The sequence below is a fragment of the Scyliorhinus canicula genome, chromosome 25, assembly GCF_902713615.1.
Source record: "Scyliorhinus canicula chromosome 25, sScyCan1.1, whole genome shotgun sequence".
Lineage (NCBI taxonomy): Eukaryota > Metazoa > Chordata > Chondrichthyes > Carcharhiniformes > Scyliorhinidae > Scyliorhinus > Scyliorhinus canicula.
The window spans coordinates 19,599,102-19,611,233 of record NC_052170.1 but is presented as its reverse complement, the minus strand read 5'-3'; the positions used below and the strand labels follow the sequence as shown (position 1 = coordinate 19,611,233).

The window sequence follows — 12,132 nt, the reverse complement described above, 5'->3', positions numbered from 1 at the left end:
CACTACGGGCAATTTAGCATGGTCAATCCACCTAACCCGCACATCTTTGGACTGTGGGAGGAAACCGGAGCACCCGGAGGAAACCCACGCACACACGGGGAGGACGTGCAGACTCCACACAGACAGTGACCCAGCCGGGAATCGAACCTGGGACCCTGGAGCTGTGAAGCATTGATGCTAACCACCATGCTACCGTGAGGCCCGTGGTTAATGGATGTTTTTCAGATTGGAAGACTTTTTATATTTGAGGGATTCCCCAGGGGTCAGTGCTGGGACCCCTGCTCCTCCTGATGACCTAGCCCTAACCTAGGGGTACAGGGCACAGTTTCAGAATTTGCTGGTGAAGGGGAGAATTGGATACCTTGTGAACGGTGAGGTGGAGAGTGTAGAACCTCGAAAAGGACATCGACAGGTTGGTGGAATAGAACATAGAACAGTACAGCACAGAACAGGCCCTTCGGCCCTCGATGTTGTGCCGAGCAACGATCGCCCTACTCAAACCCACGTCTCCACCCTATACCCGTAACCCAACAACCCCTCCCTTAACCTTACTTTATTAGGACACTACGGGCAATTTAGCATGGCCAATCCACCTAACCCGCACATCTTTGGACTGTGGGAGGAAACCGGAGTACCCGGAGGAAACCCACGCACACAGGGGGAGGACGTGCAGACTCCACACAGACAGTGACCCAGCCGGGAATCGAACCTGGGACCCTGGAGCTGTGAAGCATTTATGCTAACCACCATGCTACCCTGCTGTCCAATGGACAGACAAGTGGCAGATGGAATTCAATAATTCCAATAAGTGTGAAATGATTCATTTTGTGAGGGAGAACCCGGAGAGACAATACAAACTAACGGGTAAGCTCTAAAGGGGGACGCAGGGGCATAGGGACCTCGCTGTAACTGAGTGCAAGTATAGAGGCCTGGCAACGCAGTGGTAGCACCCAACCTCTGGGCCAGCAGCTCCAGGTTCAAGTCCCAGGCCAGGAGATGAAGCATTTGTGGCTGGATTCAATGGGCTGATTATCAGGCTGGAGTCCGTCCACGACATCGCCGCTATTCAAAACAGAACGTGATAGATTTCTTATAGTAATAATAACCTTTATTGTTTTCACAAGTAGGCTTACACTAACACTGCAGTGAAGTCACTGTGACAATCCCCTAGTCGCCACACTCCGGCGCCTGTTCGGGTACACAGAGGGAGAATTCAGAATGTCCAATTCACCTAACAAGCACGACTTTCGGGGCTTGTGGGAGGAAACCGGAGCGCCCAGAGGAAACCCACGCAGACAGTGGCCCAAACCGGGAATCGAACCTGGGTCCCTGGCACAGTGAAGCAGCAGTGCTAACCACGGCGCTACCGTGCCGTGACATCAGCGGATATGGAGATAGCGCGGGAAAGTTGAGGTGGACCCCGGATCATGGCGAAGCAGGTTCGATGGGCCGAATGGCCTCTTGCTGTTCCTAACTGAGCTAATCCGGCCATTAAACAGTCTCAGGCCCAAAAGGGGAGAAAGATAGTGTGTGAAGATATGCTTAACAAAATGTGCTTATTGTCATTGAAAGTGGCCAGGCAGGTTGAATGCAGTTAACAAAACATACCCCATCCTAGACTTTATTAACAGAGGCATAGGATACAAAAAGCAAGGGGGCTATGTTAACTTGTTTCAGAACACTGGTTTGGCCAAATTGGAGCATTATGTTGCAGTTCTGTGCCCCAGGCTTGAAGACGTGAAGGTATTGGAGAGAGGACAGAAAAGATTCACGATTGGGCGGAACGGTGGCACACTGGGCAGCACTGTTGCTTCACAGCTCCAGGGTCCCGGGTTCGATCCCCGGCTTGGGTCACTGTCTGTGCGGAGTCTGCACGTTCTCCTCGTGTCTGCGTGGGATTCCTCCGGGTGCTCCGGTTTCCTCCCACAAGTCCCGAAAGACGTGCTTGTTAGGTGAATTGGACATCTTGAATTCTCCCTCTGTGTACCCGAACAGGCGCCTGGAATGTGGCGACTCGGGGCTTTTCACAGTAACTTCATTGCAGTGTTAATGTGAGACTACTTGTGACACTAATGAACATTATTATTCTTATTATTGTAAATGGAACCAGGGATGAGAAATTTCAGTTATGAGGATAGATCGGAGAGGTTGGGACTGTTCTCCTTGGAGAGGAGAAGGCCGAGAGGAGATTGGATAGAGATATTCAAAATTGTGAGGGGTCCGGACAGAGTGGACAGGGAGAAACTGTTCCCAATTGGTGGAAGGATCGGGAACGAGAGACCCCGGCTTTAAGGTAATTGGGGAGAGAAGCAGAAGCGATATGGGGGAAAACTTTTCCAAACAGCAAGTGGGACCTTGACCAATTGGGCCGGTGGGCTGATGAATGGCAGATGGAGTTTAATTTAGATAAATGTGGGGCAATGTATTTTGGTAGGTCGAATCGGGGCAGGACCTACTCAGTTAATGGCAGGGATTTGGGGAGAGTTCTAGAACAAAGAGATCTAGGGGTACAGGTTGATAGCTCCTTGAATGTGGAGTCACAGGTGGACAGGGTGGTGAAGAAGGCATTCAGCATGCTCAGTTTCATTGGTCAGAACACTGAATACACGAGTTGGGACGTCTTGTTGAAGTTGTAGAAGACATTAATACGGCCACACTTGGAATACTGTGTACAGTTCTGGTCACCCTATTATAGAAAGGATATTATTAAACTAGAAAGAGTGTAGAAAAAATTACTAGGATGCTACCGAGACTTGATGGTGCGAGTTAAAAGGAGAGGCTGGATAGGCTGGGGCTTTTTTTCTCTGGAGCGTAGGAGGCTTAGGGGTGATCGTCTTATAGAGGCGTCTAAAATAATGAGGGGCATAGATGAGGTAGATGGTCAACATCTTTTCCCAAAGGTAGGGGAGTCTAGAGCTAGAGGGAATAGGTTTAAGGTGAGAGGGGGGGAAATACAAAAGGGTCCAGAGAGGCAATTGTTTCACACTGAGGGGTGGTGTCTGGAACGAACTGCCAGAGGCAGGAGTAGAGATGGGTACAATTTTGTCCTTTAAAAAGCATTTAGACAGTTTATATGGTTAAGGTGGGTAGAGAGGGATATGGGCTAAACGCGGGCAATTGGGACTAGCTTAGTGATAGAAACTGGGCAGCATGGACAAGCTGGGCCGAAGGGCCTGTTTCCATGCTGTAAACATCTCTGACTCTATGGTTGGGATCTGGAATGCATTGCTTGAGTGTGTGGCGGAGGCAGATTCAACCGAGGCATTTAGGAGGGAGTTGGACTGTTACCTGAAAAGGAAGAATGCACAGAGATAGGGGGAGAAGGGCAGGGTGGGGGCTCGGTAAATTGCTCAATCGGAGAGTCGGCGCGCACACAATGGGCCAAATGGCCTCCTTGTGAGCTGTATCCATTCTGTTCACCTGTGGTCTGCCACAACTGTTCTCGCTGTGACCACTGATCTAACAGCTTGCTTGTAATTATTGCAGTGTTCAGTAACCACTGGCGTCGGTTAGGGTTTGGCGAGTAGTGCCACTTACTGGCTTTCAAATGTGTTCTCTTCCATGTATTCCCAGAGGGTTAGATCTTCAACCAGCCATCAGCTCCCTCAACTGGGACTCCTCCAGCTCCGAGCCTTTTTTTCTCTCCCGTTTCTTCCCAAACACATTCTCTCTTTGCCCCCTTCCACTGCCAGTCCATTTTTTTTGGCCACGTCACATCGAATCAAGGGACCCCTATGGTGCAGAAGGAGGCCGTTCGGCCCATCGAGTCTGCGCCGGCCCTTGAAAAGAGCGCCCTACTTAAGCCAGTCACTGATATCTACAATTCTACCACTGGGCGGCAACAGCCGAGCGAGTAAGGGGATGGATCCAGGAGCCAGAAGCCGAGTGGGTGCGTGCGGAGGAGGCCTCCTGCATGGGAACCTCCCTCCGGGCACTCGCCACGGCAGCACTCCCATCCCCACCCAAAAAACACACCACCAGCCCAGTGGTGACAGCCACCCTCCAATCCTGGAACCAACTGCGGCAGCAATTTGGCCTGTACAAAATGTCGGACAAGGCTCCCATCTGCAACAACCATAGGTTCAAACCAGCACTGACCGACGCCACCTTCAAAAGGTGGAGGCAGGACGGGGGGACACTGACAGTCAGGGACCTATACACGGACGACAGGATCGCAACACTGGACGAACTGACAGAGAAATTTCAGCTAGCTGGGGGGAACGAGCTACGGTACCTGCAGCTCAAAAACTTCCTACGAAGGAGACAAGGACGTACCCACAAACCGCCACGACAGACACTATTGGAAGACCTACTGGACGCAAGTATCCTAGAGAAAGGGAACTGTAGTGACATGTATGACCGACTGGTAGACAGGGACGACACCGTACTGGACGCAACAAGAAGGAAATGGGAGGACGACCTGGGGATGGAGATAGGGTGGGGACTCTGGAGCGAAGCACTGCATAGGGTCAACTCCACCTCCACGTGCGCAAGGCTCAGCCTGACGCAACTAAAAGTGGTACATAGAGCCCACTTAACGAGAAACCGTATGAGTAGGTTCTTCTCGGAGGTGGAGGACAGATGTGAGCGGTGCCAAAGAGGCCCGGCCAACCACGCCCACATGTTCTGGTCTTGCCCCAGACTTGTGGAGTACTGGACAGCCTTCTTCGAGGCTATGTCCAAAGTGGTGGGGGTGAGGGTGGAGCCATGCCCGATAGTGGCGGTCTTCGGGGTTTCAGACCAGCCAGATCTATTCCTGGGGAGGAGGGCGGACGCCCTTGCCTTTGCCTCCCTGATCGCCCGCCGTAGAATCCTGTTTGGCTGGCGGTCAGCAGCACCGCCCAGAGCTGCAGACTGGCTGTCCGACCTCTCGGAATCTCTCCAAATGGAGAGAAAATCAAATTCGCCATCCGAGGGTCGGACGACGGCTTCCACAGAACGTGGGAGCCATTCATGCAACTGTTCCGGGACCTGTTTGTGGCCAACGTACATGAGGAAGAATAGTCGGGTGGCCAAGAACCAGGGGAAAATGGGCGGGAATCGGGGGAAGGTAGCCGGGGGGAGGGGGGGGGGGGGGGGGGGGGGGGCTACGGGCCCGGTATGGGGGTTTGATGGCAAGCCAAGGCCCAAAACCAAACTATAAATAAATGCCTATAAACATGTGCCTCGGCCATATTGGGGAATGTAAAATATGTATGCTGGCTAAAGGGGGCGGCCACAATTATTGTTATGAAGATGCTTACCTGTAAACATTCATGTTAAATTTTTGTGTTTTCCTTTTTTTTTTTCTCTCTCTCTAATAACTTGTAATTTGTCATATATAAAATATGAAAACTCAATAAAAAAACATTAAAAAAAAAAGCCAGTCACTGATCATGACGCAACTGGTCGAAAATGTCCACCTTCCCAAAATCTTTCTCTCACGTTCCTCCACCTCCAGCCAGGCCTCAGTGAGCCGCACTCCCATTCCTGAGACAGAAGGTTGATGTCCCAAAACCTGACCGGCCTGCCAGTACTGAGGGAGTGCTGCACTGCCGGAGGTGAGGTAAAGTCAGAAGGTGCTGAAAATACTCAGCAGGTAAAGCAGCACCTGGGAAGAGAGAACATAGAACATAGAACAGTACAGCACAGAACAGGCCCTTTGGCCCTCGATGTTGTGCCGAGCAATGATCACCCCACTTAAACCCACGTAACCCGTATACCTGTAACCCAACAATCCCCCCATTAACCTTACACTACGGGCAATTTAGCATGGCCAATCCACCTAACCTGCACATCTTTGGACTGTGGGAGGAAACCGGAGCACCCGGAGGAAACCCACGCACACACGGGGAGGACGTGCAGACTCCACACAGACAGTGACCCAGCCGGGAATCGAACCTGGGACCCTGGAGCTGTGAAGCATTGATGCTAACCACCATGCTACCGTGAGGCCCAAAAATAAAAAGAAAAAAAAGCACAGAACCTTTCCGCTAAAAGGTCATTCATTCTTTTCCACTCTCCACAGCCGCTAGCCGATTATTTCCAACTATGTTCCTCAGTTTCAGATTTCCAGCATCGTTTTTTAATGATTATTCCTTTCATTCAGATATGGTGGGCGTGGCTGGCTGGGCCCAGTATTTGTTGCCCATCCCTAATCACCCTGAAACTGAGGGGCTTGTTTGGCCTTTCTAGGGGTAAGTCAACCACATTTGCTGTGGGTCTGAAGTCACATGTAGGCCAGGCCGGGTAAGCAGGGCAGATTTCCCTCTCTAAAGGACATTAGGGAACCAGATGAGTTTTTACGACAATGGACAATGGTTTCATGGTCATCATTTGACTTATAATTTCAGATTTATTTTGGTTGAATTCAAGTTTCCACTACCAGCCGTGGTGGGATTCGAACCTGGGCCCCCCGAAGTATTACCCCGGGTCTCTGGATTTCTTATTGGGTGACAACACCACAGCCTTCCCCGAAGGCTGCAGGGGCTGGTTTAGCTCACTGGGCTAAATCGCTGGCTTTTAAAGCAGACCAAGGCAGGCCAGCAGCACGGTTCGATTCCCGTACCAGCCTCCCCGGACAGGCGCCGGAATGTGGCGACTAGGGGCTTTTCACAGTAACTTCATTGAAGTCTACTCGTGACAATAAGCGATTTCATTTAATTTCCTTCTGAACTGTAGGAGTTCTATGATTCTGTGATGTCCTGTCCAATATTCCTCTGTCAGCCATCATTAAAACAGATGATTGGCATGGGAGCACAGTGGTTAGCACTGTTGCTTCACAGCTCCAGGGTCCGATGTTCGATTCCCGGCTTGGGTCACTGCCTGTGCGGAGTCTGCACGTTCCCCCCGTGTCTGCGTGGGTTTCCTCCGGGTGCTCCGGTTTCCTCCCACAAGTCCTGAAAGACGTGCAGGTTAGGTGGATTGGACATTCTGAATTCTCCCTCTGTGTCCCCGAACAGGCGCCGGAGTGTGGCAACTAGGGGATTTTCACAGTAACTTCATTGCAATGTTAATGTAAGCCTACTTGTGACAATAAAGATTATTATGGACAGCACGGTAGCACAGGGTTAGCACAGTTGCTTCACAGCTCCAGGGTCCCAGTTTCGATTCCCGACTTGGGTCACTGTCTGTGCGCAGTCTGCACGTTCTCCCCGTGTCCGCGTGGGTTTCCTCCGGGTGCTCCGGTTTCCTCCCACAGACCAAAGATGTGACGTTTAGGTGGAATGGCCATGCTAAATTGCCCTTTGTGTCCAAAAGGTTGTGTGAGGTTACTGAGTTACAGGAATAGGGTGGAGGGTTTAAGTGGGGTGCTCTTTTTTTTAAAATTTAGAGTACCCAATTAATTTTAATTCCAATTAAGGGGCAATTAAAGTTTAAAAAAAAAAAAAAAATTTAGTGTACCCAATTAATTTTTTCCAATTAAGGGGCAATTTAGCGTGGCCTACTCTGCACATCTTTGGGTTGTGGGGGCGAAACCCACGCAGACACGGGGAGAATGTGCAAACTCCACACGGACAGTGACCCGGAGCCGGGATCGAACCTGGGACCTCAGCGCCGTGAGGCAGCAGTGCTAACCCACTGTGCCACCGTGAGGCCCTGTGGGGTGCTCTTTCCAAGGACCAATGCAGACTTGATGGGCCAAATGGCCTCCTTCTGCATTGTAAATTCTATGATTCTATGAAATGCCCAACTCACTTAAAAGGTAGGGGTCGGCACGGTGGCGCAGTGGTTAGCACTGCAGCTTCGCGGCGCCGAGGTCCCAGGTTCGATCCTGACCCCGGGTCACTGTCCGCGTGGAGTTTGCACATTCTCCCCGTGTCTGTGTGGGTTACACCCCCACAACCCAGAGATTGCTCAATTGCCCCTTCATTGGGAAAACAAAGAATTGGGTACCTTCAATTTATTTTTAAAAACTCATTGGAAAGGTGTCTGGATCAGCATCTGAAACGCTGTAACCGGCAAGACTGCAGACTGGGTGCTGAAAAGTGGGATTAAATTGAGCGGGCTAGTTTATTTTTCCTTGTGCAGACGCAATGGGCTGAATGGCTTCTTTCTGCACCGTAACCTTTTAAAAAAAATGTTTTTTGGGTTGCAATTTAGAGTTACCAATGCACTGACCCTGCACATCTTTGGGTTTGTGGGGGGTGTGAGATACCCACACAGACACGGGGAGAATGTGCAAACACCACATGGACAGTGACCATGGGCCAGGATCGAACCCGGGTCCTCGGCGCCGTGAGGCAGCAGCGCTAACCACTGCGCCACCGTGCCCGCCCTCTCTGCACTGTAACCCTTCTAGGTTTTTTTTTCATTTGTTCGTGGGCTGTGGCCTGGGCTAGCTGGGGTTGCCCACCCTGAGGGCAGATGAGAGTCAACCACATTTGCCGTGGGTCTGGAGTCACATGTAGGCCAGAGCGGGTAAGGAATGCAGATTTCTTTCCCTAAAGGGACATTAATAATAATAATAATAATAATAATCTTTATTCATGAACCAGATGGGGGTTACACGGGTGCGCAAATCCTGTAATGGCCGCTAGATTGCACGAGGGGCCAAAAACGGGATTTGCACCAGAGGGAATTTGGTTTCCGATGCCCGATGATGCGATTACGTTCACGTCCAGAAGGGCGTAAGCCTTGTTATCATACATTGTAATATCATTAGTGGGCGTGACGCCGCCGCTTCTGCCCTCCACCCTTCACCCCCACCCAGCTGGCATGACATGGCGCCAGAGCCGACCGCCACTGGCTTTCAAACACTAGTCGTGAGGACCATGCAGGGGGGTAGCTTGGGTAAGTATAGCCCACCTGGTGGTGAGGGACATGCCCGGCAGTGCCCTGGCACCACCCACTGCAGTACCAAGCTGACAGTGCCAACCTGGCACTTCCTTATGTGTGGTGGAGGAGTGGGGGGGGGTTTACAAAGAACAAAGAAAAGTACAGCACAGGAACAGGCCCTTCGGCCCTCCAAGCCTGTGCTGACCATGCTGCCCGTCTAAACTAAAATCTTCTGCACTTCCTGGGTCCGTATCCCTCTATTCCCATCCTATTCATGTATTTGTCAAGATGCCCCTTAAACGTCACTATCATCCCTCTCCACCACCTCCTCCGGCAGCGAGTTCCGGGCACCCACCACCCTCACGACTATTACCCGATGTCCGTGGGGTTCGCCGTGTCTGTGCGTTTATATTTTGTGCAGATCAGGGCGCCCTTTAAAGATGGCGCCCCGATCTCTGAGGAGCCACCCTTGCCGGCTCTATCAGGCACCCCCCCAGCCAGAGTGACTCCGCGCACCGGATTCTATGTGCTCACAGTGCCAGCGAACCTGGAGAGAAAGCTCAGCGTTGTGACTGGAGAGCTGCATTCCGGTTTTCAGACAGAAGCTCACACTCTGCTTCCGAATGCGGTTTCCCAGGGAATCACAGCAACGTTAATGATAAACTAGTGACACGTATCAGGCAGAGGGCCGACTGCCTCAGTGTGCCCGGCAAGCTTATTACTATCCTCTGCTTTATTTTAAACGTCAGGCTGATGGAAGTTGACTGAGAAATGTGTCCCTTCTTGAAACGTACCTATTCGGGGGAAAACAAATAGACCCACTGAGGTAGTTATTGTTTGGCCGGGGAAACCCCTACTCCAATTCCCGCCACCCTAGGCCGCAGCACATTTAGGTGCAGAAGGGCGGTAGGGTAACACAGTGGTTTGCTCTGTTGCTTCACAGCGCCAGGATCCTGGGTTCGATTCCCGGCTTGGGTCACTGTGTGTGCGAGGAGTCTGCACGTTCTCTCCGTGTCTGCGTGGGTTTCCTCCGGGCGCTCCGGTTTCCCCCCACAGGCCCCGAAAGACGTGCTTGTTAGGTGAATTGGACATTCTGAATTCTCCCTCCGTGTACCCGAACAGGCGCCGGAGTGTGGCGACGAGGGGTGTGGTGATATGATCTGCATACTCATCTGACATTGGGCCAGAACGTCGGCTTACCATTGGCCCTGGTCGGTCATGTGCCTCTCGACCGATTGGCCGAGAGGCTGAGTTAACCACGCCTCTATTAACGAGGTATAAATGCTCAGACGCCTGACGATCGTCCCTTTCCACTGTAGACGATCGCAGAGCTGTGTTCTAGTTAATTAAAGCCAGACTTTGGTAAATCACTCGCCTCGCGTGCAATCGATGGTACATCAAGGGGCTTTTCACAGTCACTTCATTGCAGTGTTAATGTTCGCCTACTTGTGACACTAATAAAGATTATTAAACCACCAACGGGAGGATTAAAGAGCTGAGAGGGGTTAGCAACTGTTCGGGTAAGTCTCAGCCGAGAGACAGATACAATCGAGCGAGAAATCTGAAACATGACCCACTGGACGGAGAGAAAAGGAAATTGCACTTGCAGTGTGGAATGCAGCAAACCCCCAGCTCCTTTCAAGAAAATATATGTAACACATGGCAAAAACATAACGGCTGCACAAGACATCACAGGAAACATCAAGAGCAGACAAGGGAAGAAAAGAGTTTTCTGCTGATGTATGGACCTCAGATCAAGGAGTCTTAAACAACAGGCGGGGAGGATAAGGGAGAAAGAAGGGGCAGAGAGGGACAGAGGGAGCAGGAGAGATACGCTGAGCCAGAGAGAGAGAGAGAGAGAGCGGCAAGGGGCAAAGAGGGTCACACAAGAACAAGAAGACACACGGAGGCACCATGGAAAGGCACCAACTGTGGGAGACACAAGGGAGGGCCCCAGGGATCAAGATGCAACAAAGTACAGGAGCGGACTAGCAGAGAGACGCAGCGGGATTGTGAGGGAGAGATACCGGGGCATTGAGAGAGGGGAGCACAGGTCGCAGACTACAAGAGGGAGAAGCAGGTATAGAGAGAGAATGGGGCAGGAAGGAAGAGAACACGGAGAGAGGAAAAGGGCAGAAGGATGGAGATGGAGAGAAAAAGAAAGGGAAGCAAATGGACAGACAGGCAAACAAAGAACATACAGTGCAGAAGGAGGCCATTCAGCCCATCGAGTCTGCACCGACCCACTTAACCCCTCACTTCCACCCTATCCCAATAACCCCTCCTAACCTTTTTGTTCACTAAGGGCAATTTATCATGGCCAATCCACCTAACCTGCACGTCTTTGGATTGTGGGAGGAAACCGGAGCACCCAGAGGAAACCCACGCAGACACGGGGAGAACGTGCAAACTCCACACAGACAATGACCCAGCGGGGAATCGAACCTGGGACCCTGGCGCTGCGAAGCCACAGTGCTGCCCACTGTGCTACCATGCGGCCCAGACAAAGGCGCAAATAATTTATGAAGGCCATGGACAGAGAGGGGGGTATTCTGGCAATAAAACATCCACAAAGCAGGGACACAGGAGACTGAGAGGATGATATGGGATAGAAGGCGAGGGAGAAAGTGGGGGAAAGGGACAGAGAGAGCGACAGGGATAGAGAAAAACAGTGAGAAAGATGGGGGCAAAGACAGAGCGAGGGCCAAAGCGGGAGAGCGACAGGGACTGAGAGAGAGAGGGACAGAGAGAGAGAGTCAGGACAAAGAGAGAGAGAGAGAGAGGGACAAAGAGAGAGAAAGACAGGGAGAGTGACAGAGAAAGAGGGACAAGGACAAAGAGAGACAGGGAGAGAGAGAGAGACACAGACAAAGAAAGAGACAGACACGGACAGAGAGAGGACACAGACACGGAGACAGAGAGAGAGAAGCGGGCAGAGAGAGAGTGAGAGACAGGGAGCGAGAGAGAGAGACAGAGAGAGAGAGACTGAAAGAGAGACAGGGAGAGAGAAAAACAGGGACAGAGACTCAGGGACACAGAAAGAAAGGGCATGGAGAAATACCAGAGACACCATGTTTATTATCTTGACCTGCTCAGGTGGTACTCACTTTCAGCCAGGTTGGCTTTCGCTTGCTCTCTGGCCCTCTGACATGAGGAACGAGCTGAGACTCGAGCACGGGGCATAGGTCTTCCATCACCAGGTTACTCAAGATCTGGGGAGAGACCAAACATCAAAGAATTGGTGAACAGAATGGGGGCAGCTCACTCCTTGCTTCATTGCATTGAGTTCAGGCAAGGGGCGCTGAGTGTGGCCTTCTGGGATCTGTCTGTCTGCTGTGGCCTGTCTCACTCAGTCTGAACTCCCATCACACACGA

General features: G+C 51.6%; 1 protein-coding gene across 1 annotated transcript in view; it reads right to left on the bottom strand.

The window, feature by feature from the left end:
- Positions 1 to 12,132, bottom strand: part of LOC119957012 (protein Niban 1-like) — an 80,629-nt gene that overhangs the window by 21,166 nt on the left and 47,331 nt on the right. Inside the window, exon 7 of the mRNA XM_038784594.1 lies at positions 11,865 to 11,969. Within this exon, the coding sequence (XP_038640522.1) occupies positions 11,865 to 11,969 (105 nt within the window). The remainder of the gene's footprint in view (positions 1 to 11,864; positions 11,970 to 12,132) is intronic.